Source organism: Gymnoscopelus microlampas, assembly GCF_963454915.1.
Source record: "Gymnoscopelus microlampas genome assembly, chromosome: 22".
Taxonomy (NCBI): domain Eukaryota; kingdom Metazoa; phylum Chordata; class Actinopteri; order Myctophiformes; family Myctophidae; genus Gymnoscopelus; species Gymnoscopelus microlampas.
The window spans coordinates 41,772,859-41,800,839 of record NC_139959.1 but is presented as its reverse complement, the minus strand read 5'-3'; the positions used below and the strand labels follow the sequence as shown (position 1 = coordinate 41,800,839).

General features: G+C 41.3%; 1 protein-coding gene and 1 pseudogene across 2 annotated transcripts in view; both read right to left on the bottom strand.

The window, feature by feature from the left end:
• Positions 1 to 1,948: 1,948 nt before the first annotated feature.
• Positions 1,949 to 14,444, bottom strand: LOC311038648 (inositol monophosphatase 1-like; annotated as a pseudogene). The gene is made up of 7 exons (XR_014602944.1): positions 14,315 to 14,444; positions 10,958 to 11,125; positions 10,623 to 10,691; positions 9,599 to 9,707; positions 8,797 to 8,905; positions 4,825 to 4,977; positions 1,949 to 2,076 (listed from the first exon to the last, which is right to left on the bottom strand). The product of XR_014602944.1 is annotated as an inositol monophosphatase 1-like (transcript).
• Positions 14,445 to 16,524: 2,080 nt separating this feature from the next.
• cdh7a (cadherin 7a) overlaps positions 16,525 to 27,981 on the bottom strand; it is a gene marked incomplete at both ends in the record, with an annotated part of 341,167 nt that continues 329,710 nt past the window's right edge. Inside the window, one exon of the mRNA XM_084048218.1 lies at positions 16,525 to 17,099. Within this exon, the coding sequence (XP_083904344.1) occupies positions 16,525 to 17,099 (575 nt within the window). The remainder of the gene's footprint in view (positions 17,100 to 27,981) is intronic.

Sequence of the window (27,981 nt, the reverse complement as noted above, 5' to 3'; positions counted from 1 at the left end):
ACAACGCGTCGCAGTGCAACGCGTTGTGAGCTTGTAGATCGGCTTTAGTCGACTAAATCAACTGTAAATTTAGTCGACTAAAACTAGACAAAAACTAAAACATTTCAGATGACTAAAATATGACTAAAATATGTAGGAATCCTACATGGAACATTACATAAAGACACTCCGACATGAAAGTGTGAATGAATTTCCATTTTGTGTGAGTAGCTCAGAATGGGCGTGATTAGTGGATTCACCGCAATTTCCCGAGGGCTCTGAGCCAGGCACAACATTACCGCCATCTTCCACTTCAATCAATACTGTTTTGACAGACGCATAAAAAGGGAGGCAAACAAGCAGAGAGTAAAGCTCAAGTTTTTTTTTGTGTAATTGCTGGCTGAATTGGTCATTTCCCTTTCGCTGGAAAATAATATATTGCCAATGTTCTTGCAAAAGCATCTGCCATGTAAATAATAAGAGCACCAATTGCAATTAAGATAACTTGTATTTTTATTCAGAAAAAAGGCACGTTGTTGGAATGTTTGATTTGATTTATTCTACAGTTACACATCTGAGCCGCCGTGGTGTGACGTTGACAACACAAGGTGACACTTTGGTGGTATGAAATTATGGTACACAAATTAAAGGTTTAGGTTAAGAGATATTCTTTGGTTAAAACTTTTTTTTTTGTTAGAAGGTTGATGCACTATATTGTGAGTGTTTGTTCAGTAACAGGAGTCTCCATGTCTCTCCAGCTCTTTAATAAACAGAACATACATATTCAAGGTAGGTGACAACATTTCAGCCAATCAGGAGAGAGTACTCAGTTATCAGCATCATATTTTATAGTGTTCCAGTTCCGAGGAGGCATGAGCTCGGCCCTGGGCTCCCTAGGCTGGTGGGGGGGAGTGTAGTGCCCAGGATCACATAGAAAATTGGCACCGGTTGAAAAAAGGGTTACAAAATCGAGGGATACAAATGTATAAAAAAGTGTTCCAGTTCCAATGTGTGTCTGCTCATTTCTTTGTGTCATCACTTCCAATTTAACTTGTTTAATCTGTATCCTGACTGACTTCTCTATCCTGATTGGATAAAATCGGTATCCATTTTTCTGTTTTAATAAAGAGCTGGAGAGACGTGGAAACTCCTGTTACTGATCAAACACTCTATAGCAACGATTATTATCAGAATATAGAGATAATTAACACTTATTTTAACCAAAAAAAATCCCTTACCCTACCTTTAATGAATCGCTCCATAAGCCAAAAACAAAACCATAAGAAAAGCATGAGACCAGACACATTCAGTATATCGTTGTTGTTGTCGGGCAGAAACCTCTTATTTCCATAACCTTTTGTGTTTGTTTTAACGTCAATTAACGCGCCTACTTGATCATACTACAGCGTCACACAAAAGTAGCAGATCTACAAGCTCGAAACGCGACGCAAATGCGTCGCCTTTTGAGCCTGTAGATCTGCTACTTTTGATGCTTTTTAACAGGGACGTGCACAGATAGACTCTAGGTGGCGCTAGAGCACCTGCCCTTTGCCCTCTTGACCAGAAGTGCCCTTTCTTTTCCAGTTTACAGCAGGGGTCTTCAACAGGGGGTCCGGGACCCCTAGGGGGTCCTCAGAGTTACTACAGGGGGTCAGCCAAATCTTTATGTGATATGATTTTTCTTTTTTACCATAACCACTCGAAACCTAACATCCCTTTTCTGAGGAGAACTTTAGCCAAAAATAGCAGATCTACAAGCCCACAACGCCTCGCGCTGCGAGGCGTTGTGGGCTTGTAGATCTGCTATTTTTGGCAAAGAGGAATAGGTGTAGAGGGAAAAAAGAGCAGACCAAGTAAACAAAAAAAAGTATAATTTACTTGAGCACCTGCCCCTCAAAATGTCTGTGCACGCCACTGCTTTTAATGAGGTTTACACACCCAACAGAGACGACAAACCCAGGTTACGCTTTTATTTCTTCTGCTTGGGAGCGTGGTCTCTCTCGGCCGGGAAGATGTCGATCTCCTCGACCAGGCGGTCGGCGATGGTTTTGTTGTTGGCGGACACCATCCTTCGAGACATCAGGTCAAACGGTCCACCTATACACATCGTATCAATACATGACAAACTGGGTTCAATATCAAATATGTCACATATATGATAAACATATGTTTTGCATATATAAAAACATACAGTATATGTTCATATATTTCCTTTAGACCCCCTACGATAAGGGCTACAACATGACCTGACATCTTTTCACAGTCATAATATTGGTTGAGCATTCATTGATCTTTTCTAAATCCATTAGACCAAGAACGCATCTGTGTCATTTTAAGATTTATTTGGCTATTAAAAAAAAGCAGATCTACAATCTCAGAGCGAGTGCCTTGTAGTTGTAGGTCTGCTTTTTTTTTATCTTGAAAATCTGTGCAAGTCTTTGAACATATATATCTTAAAGCGAACATTTTTAACTCCGATCTGTGCTTCTGGGGGTCCCTGGAACAAAATATTTTGAGATGGGGGTCTGTGGCCAAATACATACACAAAAGTTGTAGCACCACTGATGTAGCAACATACTGTTAGGATTTAGAAAACATTTTTAGATATGTATTTGGCCGCAGACCCCCATCTCAAAATGTTTTGTTCCAGGGACCCCCAGAAGCACAGATTTGAGTTACAAATGTTCGCTTAAAAAAAAAAAAAAAATATTATATATATATATATATATATATATATATATATATATATATATATATATATATATATATATATATATATATATATATATATATATATATATATATATATATGTATATATACATATATAACAAAGCTTGTAGATCTACTATTTCTGAATAGCCCAAAGAAATCTTAAAATGACACAGATGCGTTCGCGGTCTTAATGGGTTAAAGTTTTCAAACAAGCTTGTAAAGAGTACAAAACGTTACATGGACTAAGCCTGCCTTACTCTGGGACAGTGGTTCTCAACCAGTGGTCCGGGGACCACCAGTGAAATAAAAATTCTACATTCTCTAATTGTGAAGACGTCTTGTAAATGAAGGGTCCATTTCAGGGCAAGTGGCGGCCCGGGGGCCACATGCAGCCTTCACCTTCACTTAATGCGGCCCGCAGGTTAATATCAGAATACTGATATATTATTGATTTCAGCTGTTTACAATTGCAAACAGGCAAACATGACCCGCTTTAATTACTTCAGTCTATATTAGTAGCTTAAATGACTAGCATTAACATTCTATTGTCTTTTTTATGTCCAATGTGTTTGTATTTAAGTTCATAAAATTAGTATAAGTATAACTAAATGAATTGGAAATTAAATAAAAATGTAACTTTTCAGAATTCCAATTCAAAAATAGAAAAAAGAAAATCAGGATTCCAATGCAAAAATAGCAAAAATAGCAGATCTACAAGCTCAAAACGCGTCGCAGTGCGACGCGTTTTGAGCTTGTAGATCGGCTATTTTTGCTACTTTTGTGTAGCCTACAGTATATGCAATGTGGCCCTTTGGAGTGAGTGTTGAAATATAGTGGCCCTCTCTATCATCAAAGCTGCATCACCCCTGGTCCATTTGGTTTCATTTTACACTTTCAATAGTTAAAGATCTAATAAGGGTCCATTTGGTTACCAACTCTCCATCATTTAGCTGGGGACCACCTGCAATCCCCTCAAGGACCACTGGTTGAACCACTGAGTGTTTATTAATGAGCTGTTCCGTCTAAATAAACTGTTTGTCACATAACTTCCTCCAGCCTGAAACAAAAACCCCAATTTCCTGTCATTTCTGTCCTATACAGACGGGGTTCAGTTTACACTAGGAGGACCTGTGAGGAAGAGGTGATAATGTTACCACTTTGTTACTCTCTTTCTGTTGACACGTCCCCATCCAGGGGTGGCTTAATCTCTCATGCCCACATGGTAACCATGGTAACCAACCACTGACTGCCATGACAAGGTCTCTGCCCCAATAACCGGTGTTGCATAATTACTATATCGTCGGTCAGGAACCTCCAGTGGTGGAAAAAGTACTCAATTTTTTTACTTAATTAAGTAAAAGTATCAATACTGCAATGCAGAAATACTCTGTTACAATTAAAATTCCGGAATTCTAAAACTACTTGAGTAAAAGTTCAAAAGTATTGGCATCAAAATATACTTAAAGTACCAAAAGTAAAAGTTCTCAAACGTTTGAAAATAGCCTGTGTATAAAATAGGGCTGAAGTGGTTAATGTATGTTTTATAATGTAATAATTTATATCTGCAAAGTAACTAAAATTTTCAAATAATTGTACTGGAGTAAAAGTACAATATTTGCCTCTGAGATGTAGTAGAAGTAAAAGTATTGGAAATCGGAAATACTCCAGTAAAGCACAAATACCTCAAAATTGTACTTAACTCATTCAGTGCCAATGAAATAAAAAAACTGTGCTAGCCAAAAATACATAGTAAAAACAAAGTGCTCAGGAGCCGAGATACAGCCTTTTTCAGTAATAAGTTAAACAAGAAGTGAATGAAGCAGCAAATATTTAAATGATGATATCTTGGGTTCTGAACGTTTTTCTCCAAAAGCGACGCGACGCGTTGTGAGCTTGTAGATCTGCTATTTTCAAACATTTTGCCAGACAAAAATGCATAGTAAAAAAAAAGTGCTCATGAGCCGAGATACAGCTTTTTTCAGTAAAAGCTTAAACAGGAAGTGAATGGAGCAGGAAATCTTCAAATGATGATATCTTGGGTTAAGTACAGTACTTAAGTAAATGTACCCCCCCCCCCCCCCCCCCCCCCCCCCCAGGCCCCTGGGGGACCCCACCAATGCTCTACTACCCACCGTCCACGTCCAGCAGGACTCCCCCCGGCCTCGGTGACGATCACGGCCCCGGCGGCGACGTCCCAGCAGTGGATCCCGATCTCGAAGAAGGCCTCCACGGCGCCCGTGGCCACCAGACACATGTTGGTGGCAGCGGTCCCCGAGCCACGGATCCTAGAAAAGGTCACAAAGGTCACAAAGGTCACAAAGGTCAAAGCACCACACAGGTATGGATTAAAGCAAAGGGATAATCAATGGGTCCAACGGGTCATTATCGAGAAATAATCCTCCCCGACAGGGTGATTGATTAGACCCTGACGTGATAGAGGAGGAGGAGGAGTCTAATCACCCTGAAGGGGATTAGACCCTGAAGATCTCTACATGGTGGTATTGCTATTTTTACTTCTTTCTTTCTTTCTTTTTCCTTTATTTATTCAGAGAAGCCCGTTGAAAGTGGTGTTGATTTTGACAGCAAAATTGTGATTTAGTTTTAGTCATAGTCTTTTGAATAAAATTCCATTTAGTTTTAGTCATATTTTAGTCATTTGAAATGTTTTACTTGTAGTCTAGTTATAGTCGACTAAATCTACCGTTGATTTAAAATGTATTTTGGTGGTGCCTTGATGGCGTCGTAATGGCTGATTTTACACTTGGTTGCATGCTGAAAATAGCAGATCTACAAGAGAGCAACACCCGAGCACAACCAAACATAAACTGACTTTTAGTTCTACTGGATCTCTTCTCCACTCGTCCCTCACTGACATTTTAGTCTAGTTTTTATTTGTTGAGGAAATCGTCAACATATTTAGTCTTAGTTTTAGTCATCATAGCTTAGATTTTATCTAGTTTTCTTCAGTGAAAAAAAAGTAGTCGACCAACATTTTTCATCATAGTTTTAGTCCACGAAATCAACACTGTTTGAGAGCAAGCTCTCTTTTTCAAGGACGCCCTGATAACAGCATATAAAACACATAAAGAAAAACAATAACAAACATTTGAATCACATTACAACGTCACAGGTGCAAATAAACATAGTGTTACATGAAACGGGTGCAGTCACTGTGTAGTGTGCCCTCGAGAAGCATCCTGAATGTCTGTCTCTATTGAGACCAATCGCACCAGTTTCAGAGAGTCCTGAAGTTTGCAGAATGTCCCATTTCACAAGTTTTCTAATATATAAAAAAAAAACGTTTGAAAATAGCCGATCTACAAGCTCACAATGCGTCGCATCACGATGCATTGTGAGCTTGTAGATCTGCTATTTTCAAATGGCCGAAATGTATATACTGTAGGGCTGAAGTGGTTAATGTATGTTTTGTAATAATAATCAAAATCTACAAAGTAACTAAAGTTTTCAAATAATTGTAGTGCAGTAAAAAGTACGATATTTGTCTCTGAGATGTAGTGGAGTAGAAGTAAAAGTACTGAAACCGGAAAGACTCCAGTAAAGTAAAAATATCCTCAGTACTTCAGTAAATGTACTTAGTTACTTTACACCACTGTTGCCTGGCCTCTATAATACTCCCACCTTCACACAGAGAATGAATGCCTCTCCCATCAGATTCAGGCTCCTGCATGCTGCATCAAAAAGATTGAAGTCGTCCTTTATCCCACATGACATGAAGTTGTTCCACTGTATAAAGGAACAACGGTGAAACCACTTGGCCCAGACATCTCCCTCTGTCACTTTCTACACTTTGCACAACGCTCTCCCGCAGTGACTTCATTATTGAATGTAAGACAAAGTGTCTTTTCATGAATGTCTGGTATTGTTTATGACGTTTGTGGCCTGCTGTGGGACACATTGGGGGGGAAACTAGGTTTAAGCAATATTACACGAGAGGGTGTGCTTTAACGTCATTATTGGCACGCCAGTGATGCGGTCAGGAACGAGGCGGAGCCGAGTTCCGCAAGCATCACTGAAGTGCCAATAATGTAGGTAAAGCACACCCTCGAGTGTAATATTGCGATTATACAACAGTTACCAACAAAACACACCCAAATGTATTCATATTGTGGGGCAATTAATAATAAAAATGTTTTCGCTATTATCCGTTTCCCTGTAAAGAGAAGAGTTTATTTGACTGAGACATTAAATAGTCCCTGTAGCAGCGCTCTGAGGCACCGTCTCATCAACACAGCTGATTCCAGTAGGCTATATGCTCCGTCGTACGACCGTGTCACGTGGCCAAAATAACTGATCTACAAGCTGACAACGCGTTGCGATGGCGACGCGTTGTGAACTTGTAGATCGGCTATTTTCGCCGTGCGATACCTATAGTCAAAATTAACCAACATAGTCCATTTTGCATAGCTGTTTGTTCTCCGGTGGCGGCGGTGGGTCAGGCTACTGTCTGTTTGTTTTCCTACCGTGGGACAGCGTGACGTCACAGCACAGCTGTGCCATATATGGTCTAATCAGGTGCGGACTGCAGTGCGGAGTGATTTATTAATGATTAGGCCCGTGCTATCATGCTGGTTTGAAGCACGGCTAGATAGCTATTTCAACCAATCAGATTGCTTGGTCGGAACTACCTTTTGTATAATCTGTGTTAAACACTTTAACTCTCCTATATACTGTAGTACTTCAAACAGCAAACATTTGCAGATCTACAAGCTCACAATGTGTTGCGTTGCGAGCTTGTATATGTGATTGCCTTTTTACAGTGGTGTAAAGTAATTAAGCACATTTACTCAAGTACTGTACTTTTGAGGAATTTTTACCTTACTGGACTATTTTCAATTTTCAATACTTTTACTTCTACTGCACTACATGGCAAATATTGTACTTTTTACTCCACTACAATTAGTTACATTGTAGATTTATTATTATTACAAAACATGCATTAACCACTTTATCCCTATACACTTTGGCTATTTGAAAATAGCAGATCTACAAGCTCACAACGCGTCGCATAAAGAGTACTTTTGCCTTTGGTACTTTCAGTACATTTCGATGCGAATACTTTTGTACTTTAACTCAAGTACATTTTTAATTCCGGACTTTTACTTCTAACAAAGTATTTCTATATTGCAGGTATTGATACTTTTACTTAAGTAAAAAAGATGTAGTGCTTTTTCCACCACTGCTTTTACACAGAGACACACGTTTCGGCCTGATTGATTGAAATTGATTGACATTTTTATTAAGCAAAAGAATGTAAAACAACACAGTTACATTTATAATACTTTTGTCTAAACGGTCCGACCAAAAAAAGTCCTTGCAGACTTGTTTCCGTTGGGGTCCTATCCAGCGTTCATCACACTGACGAAGGCTGGATCGTCACACTGCCGAAACGTTGATGTCTTTGTAAAAGGTATATGGAGAAATCAAAGAAACTCACTGATCTTTGCCACTCTGAGTGCGACCCTTCACTTTATCTACAAGATACACTACACCACAAAGACACCTGTACCTGTCACACTACTTCACAATGTTTCTATGAATTGAGTACAAAGTCCTCTTAATGGGATAGTTCACCCCCAATTATTATTTTTTCTCTATGGATTAGTCACGCCATGAAGACATGAATTCATGGACATTTTTTAGTTTTTGTCACATTCCTAATAAGCCAATAATTTGATGATCAGCGGACCGGTAGGCAGGCGTTCCGGTAGGAGACACAGAGGAGACTCTTTGTGTCTCCTACCGGAACCGCTGCCGGTCATCAAATTATTGGTTTAGGAATGCAAAAAAAATAGGAAAAAAATCCATGAATTCAAGTCTTCATGGGGTGACTAATCCATAGGAAAAAAAGTCATTTTGGGGGTGAACTATCCCTTTAACAGACCTTGTACCAAATGCCATCGTTCTAAGAGGACAACGCACCAGAGGAGTCAGAGCGCCATTTTTGCTAGATGTTAAGTTATTTTGACAAGCCCAGAACATATAGGGACAGCACCAGGTTGAACGTTGTAAAACGTGATCATGTGTGCATGAGGGTGTGCACGTGTGTGTGTGTGCATGTGTGTGTGTGGTGCACGTCTACTCACCCGTGCACGGGTATACAGAGGATCTTCTGCATGGTGGAGAAGATCTTGGTGACCGTCTCCTTGTCCCTGTTGGAGCCCAGCTCACTGATGATCATGGACTTCCTGATCTCTGTAAAATATCAACCAGGTGTTTGATATTATCATCTCTGTGGGTGCTGCACCCCATTATGTACAAAACTCTGACTTTTTAGGATTCAAATTCAAAAGCATCAAAAGTAGCAGATCTACAAGCTCGAAACGCGCTGCGTTTCGAGCTTGTGTGACGCTGTAGTATGATCAAGTAGGGCGGGGGTCTTCAACAGGGGGTCCGGGACCCCTAGGGGGTCCACAGAGCTACTATAGGGGGTCCGCCAAATCTTTGAGCGATAGGATTTCGTTTTTTTACATTAACCATTTGAACCCTAGAATTCCTTTTCTGAGGGGAACATTAGCCGAAAATAGCAGATCTACAAGCTCTCAACGCCTCGTGCTGCGAGGCGTTGAGAGCTTGTAGATCGGCTATTTTCGGCAAAGAGGTGTAGAGGGGAAAAAGAGCAGACTAAGTCAAATCTGTAATCTGAAACACAATTTTATACAATATAGAGCGGAGTTCCCTGCTTCATCTCTTTCTCAGCTAGGGGGTCCTTGGCCTGAAAACGTTGACGATCCCTGAAGTAGGGTGTTAATGTACACACGCACGCACGCAACACACACACACACACACACACACACACACACACACACACACACACACACACACACACACACACACACACACACACACACACACACACACACACACACACACACACACACATTGTACCTGTCACGTCGGACACCTGCAGTCTCTCTCCGTCACAGAAGGCTCCTTTCCCCTTCCTCCCCGTGTACATCTTGTCTTCTAGACAGCTGTACACTACGCCAAACTCCAGATGAAAACACAGGAAACAGCGTTTTATCCTTCAGACCAGAGATCAACCAACGGTCTCTAATATGAAAAAAATTGCAGAAGGACTGAGCTGTTTCTGTCATTACACACTTCCTTCCATTAAGACCGGGAACACATCTCTGTCAATTGTCAAGATTTATTTTTGCTATTCAAAAATAGCAGATCTAAAATAGCAGTGTAAGAGCCATTTGAGCCATTTTGTTTCTAAATTGATGATGTCACCACAGGGCTTGGTCAAGGCCAAGGTTGCCAGGGTTACAGGGTATTTAACCCTGTCTGTAATCAAGGGCAGGTGTTGCTGATAGGAGGCAAACAGTTTTTTGACTGTGTTTAGGAGGGCTGTTGATTTAGCCACCGTACGTTTAAGTGTTTATGCTTCTGTATTTATTATTTGCATACTGGAGTGATTGGCACAAAAGCTACTAAGAATAAATCTTTTTGTTATGAACTTTACGGACGGTTTGGACTTCAGTTATTCTAGCACACGTCGAAACAACCCTAGCTGTCGGCAACCAGTAGTGCCTAAAAGTATAGGACTTTAGACACTACAAGCAGATTAACATTTTTAACTGAAATCTTTGCCTCTGGGGGGTCCCTGGAACAAGATATTTTGAGATGGGGGTCTGCGGCCAAATACATACATACATTTTGGGGGTCCTTGACATGAAAAACGTTTGATTATAGCAACATATGCTTTTTTAGATTTAGAAGACACAAAAAATATATATATATTTAAAGATTTGCACAGATTTTTCACAATAAAAAAAAGCAGGTCTATAAGCTCATGGCGCGCTATGAGCTTGTAGATCTGCTATTTTTGAATAGCCAAAGACATCTTAAAATGACACAGATCCCGGTCTCAATGGGTTAATCCCCGACTTGTTTTTTTTTTACAAACCTCTTTATTGACAGCAAAGCCGATAGACACCGCCACGAACGGGAACCTGTGAACATAAAAGCAAATGTTCTGCTTTGTCAAAATGTTTTAGGACATGACCCTATAACCCTATAACCCTTAACCCAAATGTGTCCCAGTAACAGAAAGGACAACAGCTACTGTAGGCCTGTCACAGTTATTACATGATGTGCCCTACCACCAACCATCAAAAAGTGTGATACCTACCCTCCTTCAAAACCGCCCTAAAATAGCACCATTTGTGACTGGACCTAGACAAGTCTTCTAGCTTGCCAAAATAAATTAGCTGTAAATTAACTATTTTTCTGTAAATATACTTGTATTTTTCCACCACTGTACAGCATGTCTAACCTGTGATCGGGGAACTTCTCCTTGACAGAGGAGATGATGATCTTCTCCACCCTCTGGTCGGTCTGAGTCACCAGGTCCACAGCAGAGCTCTTGGTCATGATCTTCACGTCATTCTGCAGGGCGTCTCTGATCACCTGGTACAAACAAACCAATCACAATCCATCTTTATCCTCACATCACATTAAAAGTGCAGGAAGAAGTACTCACATTTTTTTACTGGAGTAAAAGTATCAATATACTCGTACAAGTAAAAAGGCCTGAGTTCAAAATGTTACTTGAGTAAAAGTACAAAAGTATTGGCATCAAAATATACTTAAAGTACCAAAAGTAAAAGTACTAAAATGTTTGAAAATAGCAGATCTACAAGCTCACAACGCGTCGCGATGCGACACGTTGTGAGCTTGTAGATCTGCTATTTTCAAATAGCCTAGGTATAAAATAGGGCTAAAGTGGTTAATGTATGTTTTATAATGTAATCATTTATATCTACAAAGTAACTAGTAACTAAAGTGAGGAGTGGAGTAAAAGTAAAAGTATGTATCTGAGTAATTTGTTGATTTATTTGACTATTCAATTGTTTTTATTTTTTAATCGTGAACATCTGTGCAAACATGTTTAATTCTAATCTTTGCTTCGATTCTACAAATCTCTTCTGAATCCTAACAGTTAAAAATAATAATAATAATTATATATATATATATATATATATATATATATATATATATATATATATATATATATATATATATATATATATATATATGTATACACATATATGTATACACATTTTTTGTTGCTATAATATCAGTGGTTCTCAAACTTTTTTCATGTCAAGGACCCCAAATGATATGTATTGTATTTGCTCGCAGACCCCCATCTCAAGATATGTTGTTCCAGGGACCCCCAGAAGCAAAGATTTGAGTTAATTGTTATTTGAACTGGGGACCCCCCACCCTGACAAGCACTGGGAATTGTAGGCATTACATTTAGTTTGACTCGGTTCCACAGATAAATATTGTGAAAATAGCAGATCTACAAGCTCACAACGCCTCGCACTGTGAGGCGTTGTGAGCTTGTAGATCGGCTATTTTCCACAATGTTTGCCTCTTTCTTACGTACTATTTGACAATTTGGCCAATTTGGTAATAAAAAGGTCTTAAAAGTCCTTAAATTGTAACTTTATAAATGTGCAGATATACCCTGTATACACTTATACTGTATGTGGCTTTGTTTACTGTTGAGTGAGAAAACAATGTTGCACTTTAAAGGCACAGTTCACCCCCAAAATGAAAAAAAAAAAAGTTTTTGTTTTTGTCTCATTCCTAAGAGAATAATTTGATGACCGGTAGCGGTTACGGTAGGAGACACAAATAGTCTCCTTTGTGTCTCCTACCGGAACCGCTGCCTACCGGTTCCGCTGGTCATCAAATTATTGTCTTAGGAATGTGACAAAATCCTCAAAAATATCCATGAATTCAAGTCTCCATGGGGTGACTAATCCATAAAAAAAAAGGGTGAACTATCCCTTTAAGCTAATCATCTGGGGACCCCCACCAAAATAATGTGGGGGACCCCCCTGGGGGGTCCCAAACCCTCAATTTGGGAACCACTTGGGAACCACTACACTGTTGTAATTGCACTTGACCAACGGATTTAAGTAAAAAAAAAAGCCACAAGACCAAAGCAGAAGTCATGCCTCAGACAAAGACAGTGTTAAGAGTATAATGAGCATTTACATGAGCAAATGTATTCACAGTCAGTGCTCTATCCCATCGTCTGTAAGTCTAATAGCCTGGGGGGAACATCACACTTCTTTTTAACACATCGGGTGCCGAACATGGTCTGAACCGTGTGTTTACATAGTGGCGCTTCGGTGCCGAACACGGTCTGAACCGTGAGTTTAGTCTTTTTGTTTTTGTCGTTTTTCTCCGCGCGGGCGGGGCTAGAGCAGCTCTGGGAGCACCCATTGTAATCCTGCGAAGGAAGTGCCAGATTGCTCACCGGAAACAACATTTTTTTCCCCATCCGCTTCCTGTCTATTTCCTACTTTGAAACGCCTATATCTCCGAATCTGTTTCCTGTGGGTAAAACCGGTCATGCGCGATCCCCCCCCCCCGTTGTAACCCGCGAGGGAAATGTTATGGTTCCAGGCTGTAGCCATGCTCATGGCACAACATGAATCGATGCTTTTTTTTGCGTGGATTTGCTTGTAACGCACGCGGAAGCTTTAAACAGCAAAGCGCAGTCAATGGGGAGAATGCTGGCACCCACGGTAAGTTGTTATGAAAAAATGCTGGCACCCGATGTGTTAATAGTCACCCCGTTTGAGATTACAAACAATAAATCATGTCGGGGGCCGCTGACAGGCCCTCCAGCATGAGAGTCTGGAGTGGAGAGCAACTTTGGGCTTTTTGACAGTCACTCTTAAGACATTACGACCAGGAACGCATCTGTGTCATTTTTATTTATTTTTAAAAATAAATGGCAGATCTACAAGCTCATAGGATGGCACTCAGTGCCGTGCTATTAGCCCGTAGATCTGCTATTTTTCAAAAAATGGTGGATTTTTTGTGCAAATCTTTGGATATATATATATAGTTATATATATATATATATATATATATATATATATATATATATATATATATATACATTTTTAACTCCAATCTCTGCTTCTGGGGGTCCCTGGAACAACATATTTTGAGATGGGGATCCTTGACATGAAAAAGTTTGAGAAGCACTGATATTATAGCAACATACGTTTAAAAAAAACAAAAAAAAATGCTAGGATTTAGAAGACATTTGTAGAATCCCCCAGAAGCAAATATTTGAGTTAAAATGTTCGCTTTAAAATATATATATTCAAAGATTTCCACAAATATTTTTCCCAAAAAATAGCAAATATACAAGCTTGTACATCTGCTATTTTTGAATATCAGTGGTGCTCAAACCTTTTTCTTGTGAAGGACCACCCACCGATCCCCATCAAATTACGTTGTTCCCAGAAGCAAAGATTCGAGTTTAAAATTTTAGTCAAAAAATATATATGTATTCAAAGATTTCCAAAAATGTTCAAGATAAAAAAAAATAATCTACAAGCTCATAGTGCGGCACTCGGTGCCACGCTATGAGCTTGTAGATCTGCTATTTTTGAATAGCCCAAAGTATAAAATGATGCTTATAGTTAAAAATCTAAAATGACACAGATGCGTTCCCGGTCTTGCTGGGTTAATGTGTGATAAATGTCAGGGCCAGTGGGATGGGGGGAGGGGGGTGTGGTGACAGCTCCATTGTGGACGGCGTGGCTCATAGATTTATAATACCTCTCCGGCTTTCCTGGCCACAGCCACAGCGTGGTCGAACGACTCCTGCCATTGGTCAGCCATCTTCTTCTTCTTTTCTTCCTTTCTTCTTCTTTTTTTCAACGGGGGGTGAAGTTTCTTCTTCTTGACAAGAACCTGTGAAAAATGAGAGTCGTTCAGACTTCACGGTGACTTGAAAATCCTTCATTGTCGTTCATTAGTCACCGGGCAGAGTGACAGAGTATATCCTCTGCCCCCGGTGGAAATGTGTGACAACTACACTCTTGAGAAACGCTATCACTGGCATTAAGAGTCAAACTCCCTATACTGACTATTATTGCAGTTATTTAGCATTTCCTACATTAAAATATCGAGCAATAAGTCATTGTGTGATGCTTTATGATCAAGTAAAGCGTTCATTTTCTGAAAAAACACAAAAAAGTTAAACGTATGTGGAAAAAAAACACAGCCCCATAACCACGTCTGTCCCACACAACCCCAACGGAAACATATAGAAACTCTTCTCAATTTTCATATAATAGTCAAGTGACTACTGATAGGGCGCATAGGAGCACTTCAGGAGAAACATTTTGTATATTTATATATTTTTTCTTCTTCTTTAGCACAAAGAGAGCAAAAGGAAGGCATCAAAGCAAACAGTGATGGGCGCCTTAGTGCCCATTGCTGGAACGAAAGTACCCGGTGCCTCCCGAGAAAGAAAAAAAACAAACCATCGAATAAAATAAAAAACACTATGTACTCTGCTGTCCGGCTAGACCTGAGTCCAAATCCCCCAAACCTTTAATGTCTTAAGCGCACAAAGGTTTCCTCTTCAGTCGAGCCACTTTGGGAAATCTAAGTCAATTCTCAGCGCACCGCGCCTCTGAGATTCCATACAAAGGGAGGTAAACAAACCCAAACCTTTGAAGTTGAAAAAGAGTATGTTTTACCCCCTGTCCGTCCGTCCATGTGTGTGTCCGTCCGTCCGTGTGTCATTCTGTCCATTTTGTGGACAGCTAATCTCTGGCACCGTTGGCTTGATCGCAGCGAAACTGTGCACACACACTCCCTGGATGCCAGAGCAGAACCTCTGCTCCAATTTTTTCACATGGGCCTTTTATAGCGCCACCAGGAGGCCGATTTGTGCAAAACACATTTTTGAACAGTACTCCTACATATTTTGGCCAAAAATCCCTCAAATCGGTACACAGTATCTCTATAGTCATTAAAAGAAACGTCTCCTTTCAGATTTTTCATATTCCATCCTGATTGGCAAAAAATGTCTTTCAAAGTTTGGAGGAGTACTCCGTTTCGAACAAAATGCCTCAAATCATGAACACAGCATGCAATGTCTGTGAAATGTTGCACACACATTCCCATCAGGCCGAGGAAGAAATGCCATTTAAAAATGTTCGAATCAGCCTCATGGTGGCGCTGTAACAGGCCGATTCGTGTTTTTACCTATAACTGCACCGATCAGTGTAAAACTTTGTATGCACACTCTCTAGAGGCCAAGGAAAAATCTTTGCCCTGCATTTTTCACATTTGCCTTTTATAGCGCCACCAGGAGGCAGACTTATGTAAAACAATTTCTTTGATATTAAGCCTTCAGATTTGATCCAAATTTCACGCAAACCGGTACACATGATCTTTATAGTCATGTGATCAAGACGGATCTGTTTGAGTTTTCATATTTCATCCTGATTGGCTAACATTGACATGTAATGTTTTCAGGAGTGGCCCGTTTTGAACAAAATGCCGCAAATCATGAATGCAGCGTCCGATTACGGTGAAACTTTGAATGCACATTTGCACTATGTTGAGGAACAAATGCCACCCTTTTAACATTGGCCTGTTATAGCGTCACCAGCAGGTCAAATTTAGCAAAACACATTTTTAGAACAAAATGTCTCAAATCATACATGCAGTGTCCGATTGCTGTGCACGGCCTAGGAATGAATGGCACCCTTTTCACATTGGCCTATTATAGCGCCACCAGGAGGCCACAATAACGTACCTGACCTGGCGGAGACCTGTGCTCCTAGGAGCACTTTTTCTATTTTTTATATCCTTCTTTTTTTAAGCGTTATCTCAACTCTAGATGGTTCTTCTCCCACGGCCACGACAGGCAAGACGTTTGTTGTCACTGATCGCAATAAATTACTGTCGTTGGGACTTTTTTTCCCTCTTTTTTAAAACAAAGACACATCAGAGAACGATATCTTTGGAGGCTATGAGAAGACGCTGGTGCCCTCGCTGCCGCTGCCGTTGCCGTACAGGTCGGCCAGCTTCTTGAAGCGCGGCCCCCACTGGCTGAGGTAGTCGTAGTTCTGCTCCGAACCGTCCGTGCTCAGCGACTCCTCCAGCGAGCTCAGCGACTCGGCCACCGAGCCGCTGCCCTCGAACGCGTACGTCTGCAGCGAGTCGTACGGCGGCGCCGACGGGTCCACGTCGGCGTCCTTGAGGCGGTCCCAGATGAACTCGCGGAAGACCACGTTGTCCGGCAGGCACTTGTAGGCCGGCGGACGGCGATGCGACCGGGACGAGGACGACGACGTCGTCGTCGTCACGGCCGCCGCGGGGAAGTGGAAGAAGGTGGGCGTGTCCGGCGTGACGTCCCGCCGCGCCTTGGGGTCCCGCATGGCGTTGAGGTTGCGCAGCGTCACCATGTCGAAGGCCTCCGTGTCCTCCTCGCCGCCGCCCTCGTCGTCGTAGCGCACGATGTTCTCGCGGACGTCGCGCTCCTCCTCCAGGATCAGCGGCTCCTTCCGCCGGCGCCGCATGGTCACGATCAGCAGCACCATCACTGTGGAGAGAGGAGGAGTACAGTAAGGAGCACCATCACTGTGGAGAGAGAGGAGGAGTACAGTAAGGAGCACCATCACTGTGGAGAGAGGAGGAGGAGTACAGTAAGGAGCACTATCACTGTGGAGAGAGAGGAGGAGTACAGTAAGGAGCACTATCACTGTGGAGAGAGAGGAGGAGTACAGTAAGGAGCACTATCACTGTGGAGAGAGAGGAGGAGTACAGTAAGGAGCACTATCACTGTGGAGAGAGAGGAGGAGTACAGTAAGGAGCACTATCACTGTGGAGAGAGAGGAGGAGTACAGTAAGGAGCACTATCACTGTGGAGAGAGAGGAGGAGTACAGTAAGGAGCACCATCACTGTGGAGAGAGAGGAGTACAGTAAGGAGCACCATCACTGTGGAGAGAGGAGGAGTACAGTAAGGAGCACCATCACTGTGGAGAGAGAGGAGGAGTACAGTAAGGAGCACCATCACTGTGGAGAGAGGAGGAGTACAGTAAGGAGCACTATCACTGTGGAGAGAGGAGGAGTACAGTAAGGAGCACTATCACTGTGGAGAGAGGAGGAGTACAGTAAGGAGCACCATCACTGTGGAGAGAGAGGAGGAGTACAGTAAGGAGCACTATCACTGTGGAGAGAGAGGAGGAGTACAGTAAGGAGCACTATCACTGTGGAGAGAGAGGAGGAGTACAGTAAGGAGCACCATCACTGTGGAGAGAGAGGAGTACAGTAAGGAGCACCATCACTGTGGAGAGAGGAGGAGTACAGTAAGGAGCACCATCACTGTGGAGAGAGAGGAGGAGTACAGTAAGGAGCACCATCACTGTGGAGAGAGGAGGAGTACAGTAAGGAGCACTATCACTGTGGAGAGAGAGGAGTACAGTAAGGAGCACCATCACTGTGGAGAGAGGAGGAGTACAGTAAGGAGCACCATCACTGTGGAGAGAGAGGAGGAGTACAGTAAGGAGCACCATCACTGTGGAGAGAGGAGGAGTACAGTAAGGAGCACTATCACTGTGGAGAGAGGAGGAGTACAGTAAGGAGCACTATCACTGTGGAGAGAGGAGGAGTACAGTAAGGAGCACTATCACTGTGGAGAGAGGAGGAGTACAGTAAGGAGCACCATCACTGTGGAGAGAGGAGGAGTACAGTAAGGAGCACCATCACTGTGGAGAGAGGAGGAGTTACAGTAAGGAGCACTATCACTGTGGAGAGAGGAGGAGTACAGTAAGGAGCACCATCACTGTGGAGAGAGGAGGAGTACAGTAAGGAGCACCATCACTGTGGAGAGAGGAGGAGTACAGTAAGGAGCACTATCACTGTGGAGAGAGGAGGAGTTACAGTAAGGAGCACTATCACTGTGGAGAGAGGAGGAGTTACAGTAAGGAGCACCATCACTGTGGAGAGAGGAGGGAGTAAAGTAAAAGCCATGTGGCCCATCTGGCCCGTCTTCAAGTGCCTACAATGACATAAAAAATACGGTGAAGCAGCCTTCTGCTTCTACGGACCGACAGCTTGGAATAAACTCCCATTAAACCTAAGACAGGCAGCCTCTGTGGATAGCTCAATACCTACTTCTTCACTCTTGCTTTTAGCAGATTTTTTGGCTGATTTTTAAATCTCTGTGTTGTTACCCATGTCCTCACTGTATTGCCTGATTCACTGCCTTTTGCTATTATTTTAATGTAGTTTTATTCTTTTGCTTTTCTTTTTTTGCTTTATTGTTAAATTGGTTGTAACTGTAATTGCATTCTTGCTCTGTAAAGCACTTTGAGCTGCATTTCATGTCATGAAAGGTGCTATACAAATAAAGTTTATTGTTATTATCTGGCAGAAACATGAATCTCCTGTTTCTGTACAGCGTGAGGCAGATTGATGTACACGTACACCCAGTGTTGTGTTCTATTTTTTTTCTGAAGGTATACGCTACGATACGATGCGCGTGGTCGTGGGTATACGCTCTCGCGTTTTCAATGGATGAAACAGTTTTTGAAGGTATACGGTAGCGACGAAAAAAAATCTCAAGGTATACGCCGTACACAGCATCTGACGGTAGAACACACCACTGCGTACACCCTCTGGACAAGATACTCTAGTACGGGGGTTGGCCATGTTTTTATTTTCTAGATCAGTCAGTGTGCCATGTCAACATTAAGTGTAATTATGACACCACCATTTCCAGCTGATTTTGATTGTCCATAAAGATAACCTTTTCTTTCACATCAGGACATTGTAATGACCATTAGACTCAATAGTCTTTGAACAACATATAACCATATCATCTCCCAGACTCCTTCCCCAGTCAGAGTTCAGAGTTTGAATGAATGTAGAATTATGTGCAGGATGTAATTTACATACAAATGTGAGGGGACAGTATTTCTTTAATATATTTTACTTTAAACCAAAATCCTCTATCTCACACGTATGCCAGTGATCACCCTCCCCTGTGCCAATGTTGGCCCCCATGCCTAAGGTTGCCTACCCCTGCACTAGTATTACACAGGAACTCAACCCCAATCCATCCCTTGATGCTGAGTGCCATATGCCAGTTGTTATGACCTAGGCGGGGGATCGAACTCCAAGCTCCTAATCTCAGAGCGGACACTCTAACGGACCTCAAGGCCACTGGGGCCACAGAGCCAATGAACTACAGTATACTGTTTGAAACCTCAGTCGTGACCGGTATTGCCAGATTTTGCGAGAGAAATAAGCAAGCCAGGTCAATGAGAACAAGCCCAAAAGAAGCGACTAATAGGCTACATGAGCACTTTAAACGTATATGCGCTGGCTATTTTCAAAAAAAGAAAAAAAAAATGTTTTTGGAACATTTCCCTGGCACAAATTGTTTTCAGATGGGAGTCCACTGACAAAATCACTTATAATAAGCAGACCTGGCAACGCTGGTCGTGACTTGAACTCCATCGCTTAACCCATCAAGACCGGGAAGGGAACGCATCTGTGTGTCATTTTAAGATTTCTTTGGGCTATTCAAAAATAGCAAATCTACAAGCTAATAGCGCGGCACCGAGCGCCGCGCTACGAGCTTGTAGATGTGCTATTTTTGGAAGAATCGTGAACATGTGAGCAAATCTTTGAATATATATTTTAAAGCTAACATTTTTAACTCTGTTACACCTTCTGGGGGTCCCTGGAACAAAATATGTTGATGTCCACGGCCAAATGCATATCATTTTTGAGAACCACTGATATTATAGAAACAAACATTTTCTTTTCAAAAAACAGTTTTAGAAGACATTTGTAGAATCCCCAGAGGCAAATATTTGAGTTACAAATGTTCGCTTTCAAAATATGTATATTCAATACCCACAATTTTCCCCAAAAAAATAGCCGATCTATAAGCTCATAGTGCACTTGTGCAGCGCTATGAGCTTGTATATCTGCTATTTTTGAATAGCCCAAAGAAATAACAAATAATGACACTGGTGCGTTCCCGGTCTTAAAGGGTTAATGCTGTACTGTAGCTCTAAAATGCAGAGCTTGCTGTCCTTAAATGTTCTATCACTTTGGCTTTTAAGCTGTCAATTTATGTGTAACTTTATTGTATTGCTTTTCATTATATTGCATATATGATTTATGCTGACTAGATCATCCTGGCAGAATGCTTTCAGGTGAACAATGAAGGCTGACCTGAATTGAGTTTGATAAGGATATAATTACAAAACCAAGGACGAATACAATTACAATGTCTTAAAGATGCCATAACATGAACATTTAACTCTTTTTGTGGTATGTGATGTGCCTTAAACCATTAAGACTGGGAACGCATCTGTGTAATTTTTAGATGTCTTTGGCTATTCAAAAATAGCAGATCTACAAGCTCATAGCGTGGTACCGAGTGCCGCGCTATGAACTAGTAGATCTGATTTTTTTTTTTTATCTATAAAATGTATGCACATCTTTGAATATATACTTTTTAAATCGAACATTTGTAACTCACATCGTTGCTTCTGGGGGGTCCCTGGAACAAAATATTAAAACAAATTTCGCTTTAAAAACATATATATTCAAAGATTTGCACACATTTTCAAAATGTTTCAAAAATGGCAGATCTACAAGCTGGTAGCGCTAACGCTATGAGCTTGTAGATCTGCTATTTTTGAATAGCCAAATAAGTCTAAATGACCAAAGAAAAGACACAAAAAAAAGTGCATTTGACCACCCAGTAATTTTTTTGTAGGCTGGATATGTTATTAAATCCAACAGGCTATTTTTATTTGGCTCCCTTGCACGCATCATGAAGGGACTTTTAATAATGTCATTTTAAATAACACCCCTTCCCTCATTTGTAATATCTATCTCCACCAACCAGCTAGAGAAACATTTTCTTCCTCATCTGCAATATGTATAGGTCAGCTACAGTAGCTTAGTTACACCAACATTGTTCCCGTGAAGCAGTTTGTGCTTATTGATGAAGATAAAACAGTTTTATTCATGTCAATGCGATTCCCGAAAAGAATCATCTCATGGAAGTGGTTTTGTTTTAAAACTCTTCATTCCATAAACAAACAACAATTCAATAATGGCAATTAATGTGGTATTTTCTCCAAGTTGTGGATGGATTACAAAGTGTCTGCTGGGGATTCAGAAGGCATACTATCCATATTAATATCTCCTTCATAAAAGGATTAGGTATGAACTAAATGAGATACTGTATGTACTGCCAGGTTCTGTTAGTTAGTAACTAGCAGTGGTGGAAAAACTACTCAAATGATTTACTTAAGTAAAAGTACCAATACTGCAATATAGAAATACTCTGTTACAATTAAAAGTCCAGAATTAAAGATTGACTTGAGTAAAAGTACAAAAGTATTGGCATCAAAAGGTGCTTAAAGTACCAAAAGTAAAAGTACTAAAATGTTTGAAAATAGCCGATCTACAAGCTCACAACGCGTCGCGATGCGACACGTTGTGAGCTTGTAGATCTGCTAGGCTTAAGTGGTTAATGTATGTTTCATTATATCATAGTTTATATCTGAAAAGTAACTAGTAACTAAAGTAAATGTAGTGGAGTAAAAGTACAATATTTTCCTCTGAGATGTAGTTTTCGTTCCCTACCTATGTTGAATACACTTATTGTAAGTCGCTTTGGATAAAAGCGTCTGCTAAATGACTGTAATGTAATGTAATGTAATGTAATGTAGTGGAGTAGAAGTAAAAGTATTGGAAATTGGAAATACTCAAGTAAAGTACAAATACCTCAAAATTGTACTTAAGTACAGTACTTAGGTAAATGTACTTAGTTACTTTCCACCACTGATATCTGGCATAGAGGGGCGGGTTCAACATCTCCGGAGAGAGAATGCGTGTGATCCCATTGGTTCACCGATCAGCCCCCGCCCCCGTCAACACAACATTTGGAGCGACGCCCACTGCGCTCTGGTTGGTTGGGTGAAATGAAACACTTCCTATGCCCGGAACACCGACTCGCTGGTCCAGGCTTTTATTTTTGAGCAAAAATAAAAAATAAAAGCCTAGAGATCGAGGCTAGTTAGTAACTAGTTAGTAACAAGCTCTGTGGATAACCGTAGCCCCAGGTTTACAGAAGGTGGCATGTTGTCCGTTTCCTGTTCCGGGTTCATTTTCAGTGGCGGATAAAGTACTCAAATGTTTTACTTCAGTAAAAGTACTGCAATATAGAAATACGCTGTTACAAGTTAAAGTCCGGAATTCAACTTTTACTTGAGTAAAAGTACAAAGGTACTGGTATCAAAAAATGTACGTAAAGTAACAAAAGAATAAAGTACTCATTAGGCAAAATGTCCCATTTCACAAGTTTTCAAATGTATGAAACTAGAGGTTTCGGGGTGCTGCGCGCCCCAAACGTCTATCCGCTGCGCGGGGCTTTGTGTTTGTTGGTCCCTCCGTGTCCCTCTGTCTGTCTCCGTGTCGCTGCGTTGAGACAGCTGCCAGCTGTAGGACACATTTCAATGGCCGCCACTTAGTTTTCGCTCGGCTAGTCGGCCGCACTCGGCTCGGTGGGACCCGTATGAGACCGACCGTCGCGCATGCGCGCCACTCTAAATCAGTGGTTCTCAAACTTTTTTCATGTCAAGGACCCCCAAATTGACACTTATTAGCCCGCGGACCCCCATTTGAAAAGATATGCCAGGGACCCCCATAAGAGAAGATGTTTACGGCTCTAGCAGTGATTCTCGACCATTTTAATTTCAAGGACCCCCAGTTTGACATGTATTAGGGCTACGGACCCCCATTTAATGGTATTTCTATCTCTGGGACCCCAATTTATATTGAAAAATCAATGTTAATTTAACTCTGAGAGTGTACAAAGGGAACCAAATGGACCCGTTAGGGTCAATTTGGTTCCATTTGTACACTCTCAGAGTTACAGACCCATAAGGGTCCATTTGGTTCCTAACTATCTATTAGCTGGGGACACCCTGGAACTCCGTCAAGGACCCCTGGGGGTCCCCGGACCCCACTTTGAGAACCAACACTCTAAATTGTATATCAGGATGTATACAATCTTTTGAAAATAGCACATCTACTGTACAAGCTCACAATGATGCGGTATCAATACGTATCAATTTGGGGGTCCTTGACCTGAAAAAGTCTGAGAACCTGCGCATTACATACCTAGAAACTATAACTATCACATGTTTCACATCACATTCATTCCGTTATAGCTGTTACAGCACCAGAAGAGGAAGGAGAACTTCACTGGAGTGCAAAAAACATGTCCTTCTGAGATCTTACCCAGAAACCCCCTCCCTCCAACCCCTGCTCTCTCTCTCTCTCTCTCTCTCTCTCTCTCTCTCTCTCTCTCTCTCTCTCTCTCTCTCTCTCTCTCTCTCTCTCTCTCTCTCTCTCTCTCTCTCCCCCCCCCCCCCCCCCGTCCCCGTCCCATACATTATTGCTGAAAATAACTCTCCTCCCAAGCAAAACTGGCAAACGTCTAATGATCCTCTATCCATCAACGTCAGGCGGGGGTGCCAGTGAAATATCGTTCCGTGGGCTCCATATTTCTTTTTTTTTTTTCTCTCTTTGCGGCGTCTATCCGGCGCGGCACGGGCCTGGAGAGATGGAGGACCGAGGAACTGAAGGGAGGCAAATACCCAGTTCACACCTCATAATAAGGGAGCAAATGGGAGGGGGGGGGGGGTGGGGGGGAGGTACACTGATGAATGGGCTGGTGGTTCTCTGTTGGGTAACATGGTGACTGGTTGGTTCGCTGCAGAAAGTGAGATGCATTTTTGTATGTTTTTATTTTGAACACGCCAGTGGAAATGTTTGGGTTGGGTAACAAAAAAAAATAGTTACTTGAGTAAAAGCTCAAAAGTATTGGCATCAAAATATACTTAAAGTACCAGAATTAAAAGTACAAACATGTTTGAAAATAGCCGATCTACAAGCTCACAACGCGTCGCATCGCGACGCGTTGTGAGCTTGTAGATCGGCTATTTTCAAATAGCCTATGTAGGGCTGAAGTGGTTAATGTATAATATAATAATTATCATCAGTTTGGAGTTTGCCAATGGTGTAAAGTAACTACGTATATTTACTCAAGCACTGTACTTAAGTTCAATTTTGAGTTTTTTTTTTTACTGGAGTATTTCCAGTTTTCAATACTTTGCAGATATAAATTATTATATTATAAAACATACATTAACCACTTTAGCCCTATTTTATAACTAGGCTATTTGAAAATAGCCGATCTACAAGCTCACAGCTATATTTTCAAATATTTTAGTACTTTTAATTGTGGTACTTAAAGTATATTTTGCTACCAATACTTTATAAGTTTACACGTCATCTTACTCCTTTTCAAACGTTGTTGTTGGTACGCTTGTTTTTTTTTCTATTTTGTATTTTATTTGTTTTTTAATTAATGATCGAAATAAACTCATTCATTTATACATTCATTCACAATTTGTCTGGCACTTACCAAGCCTCTCTACTAATATTCATGGGAAAACGCTCAACAAGATGTTGGCTGTGTTTCGAATTTCTGCTTCAAAGTTAACCCTTTAAGACGGGGAATGCATCTGTGTAAATTTATTTATTTATTTGGGCTATTGAAAAATAGCAGATCTACAAGCTCATAGCGCGGCACCGAGTGCCGCGCTATGAGCTTGCAGGTCTGCTAAAGCGAACATTTGTAACTCAAATCTTTGCTTCTGGTTTAGGGTTAGGGTTCTGCAAATGTCTTCTAAATCCTAACAGTTTAAAAAAAAAAACGTATGTTGTTATAATCAGTGATTCTCAAATATTTTTCACGTCAAGGACCACCCAAAATTATATGTATTTGGCCGCGGACCCCCATCTCAAAATATGTTGTTCCAGGGACCCAAAAGAAGCAAATATTTGAGTTAAAATGTTCGCTTTAAAAATATATATATACACAATGATTTGCACACATTTTCACGATTTTTCAAAAATAGCAGATCTACAAGCTCATAGCGCGGCACTCGGTGCCGCGCTATGAGCTTGTAGATCTGCTATTTTTTGAATAGCCAAAGACATCTTGTATGCATTTCCGGTCTTAAAGGGTTAACAGACAGAAGAAAAAAGAAAGAGAGAAAGAAAGAAAGAAAGAAGAAAAATAAATCAGCAGAAAATAACAGTCTCTTCTCATTAGAGCCGTTTGAGTCATTCCAGGATCTCATTGGATTCAGCGGGGCTTCTCCAAAGTCAATCACAAAGTGGCAGAGAGCGTCGGAATGGAATATTCACAGTACTTTCCAACAAAGCTCTTTAGGGGTTTTTTAATGCCTCGAAGGCAGCCTGCCGCGCCGCATCACAACGCCTGGAAGCTGGCCAACAGCCAATCACACGTCCCTACACAAAGGTGGAGGGCCGAGCATACAAATAGCTTAACTCAGGGGTCTTCAATGTTTAATTTTTTTTCCGTGCATACCAATAGCTTAACCCATTCACCGCCCCAGAGTTTATTCATAATGTACTCACCCACTGCCAGACAATTGAGTTTTATAGCCTTTTGAACCGGTCACAAAAATGTTACATTTTATTATTATTATTATTATTATTATTATTATATTTTATTATATATATTATTATAAGCAACTTTGGGTTTGTTTTTCAGTATATGTCGCTTGTACATATAGTTTGCGGGTGGCAGGTTTTTTGGAGGCTTGTTTCTAAAGTGTAATTGCTTATTTGGCCTTGTTTCCTAAATGCTGTTTAACCCAGTGGTTCTGAAATATTTTCAGGTGAAGGATCCCCAAATGAATTTGTATTCGTCCGTGGATAACCCCATCTGAAAAAAAGACATTTTGGCCATGGACCGGCCATACAAGAATTGTGTTGTTAAAATGTTTCAAAAATATACCAAATTTTTCACATAAAAAAAGAGTTCGGAAAATAGCAGATCTACTATTTTCAAATAGCCTATGGATATAAGTTTAAAGTGCTCATGTGGCCTACAGTATAGTCAATTATTTTGGGCTTGTTTTCATAGACCTGGTTGCTTATTTCTCTCTCAAAATCTGGCAACAGTTGTGCATATGTAAATAGCATGCAAACCATGATCTCCAAAGCAGTCACAATGGTATAAAACACACAGTCCTGACACAGTAATGAACAAAACACTGATACAGTCCTCTTCCCATTCCAATACAGTTGATGCAAAATTAAGTGGAACAGAAACGGGGGGGGGGGGGGGGGGGATCAATTCACCGTTACACCGGCTTTGCTGTAATTGAATTGCATAAATGATCCATCAGGCACAATCAATGCTGAGCAAAGGAGAGTTTGCTGTGTGAGCTGGCATTTCTCCCCCCCCCCCCCCCCCCTTCCCCCCCCCCACAGCATAGAGCATCACTATAATGAACTTTCTCATTACAAGCAATCTCTCTCCGTCTCGGTGTAGCCGTCTCGTTGCCGTTTACGTCCGATAGGCGACTGATAAATCACTTTGCCGTGTCACTCATAACACCTACAATGTCTCCGTGTAACCGCTGATAATAGAGACTGTAAACAGATGGACAGACTGATAATAGAGACTGTAAACAGATGGACAGACTGATAATAGAGACTGTAAACAGATGGACAGACTGATAATAGAGACTGTAAACAGATGGACAGACTGATAATAGAGACTGTAAACAGATGGACAGACTGATAATAGAGACTGTAAACAGATGGACAGACTGATAATAGAGACTGTAAACAGATGGACAGACTGATAATAGAGACTGTAAACAGATGGACAGACTGAAGTATTGCCCTTCACGTCCTTTCAAAAAAAACGATGGCGACTGGGAAGGGCGTTGGAATGCCGCGGTCTGCGAGCGGAAGGACGGCGTTTAGAAAAAACGTAGGATGCATTGTCGACTTTGATGTATAGATCAGGGGGTCTTTGACGTTTTACAGGTGAAGGACCCCCTAGTTGAGAGATAGAGATGAACCAGGGACCCCCCACCCACTAGAAAGTGATGTTGCAGATTAAACGTTTTCATAGAGTTCATAGACAGTGTCATAGACGTGTTTGGTAGCACGGTCGTCACTGTTCTGTAGCGTCATGGATTCATGTTCATTGAACCACTTAAACCGTCAATACTTTGTAAACTTTACCTTCCACTATGTGTGGAATCGCACTAATCTTTGTCGCCAGAATCTTTGCTTCTGGGGGGGTTCCTGGAACAACATGTTTGAGATGGGGGTCCGGGGCCAAATACATATCATTTTGGGGGTCCTTCACATGAGAAAGTTTGAGAACCACAGGCGTAGGGTGCATTGTCGATGTTTGACGTATGACCAGGGGTCTTCAACAGGGGGTCCGGGACCCCTAGGGGGTCCTCAGAGCTACTATAGAAGGTCCGCCAAATCTTTTTGTGATAGGATTTAGTGTTTTTACATTAACCACTTGAACCCTAGAATTCCT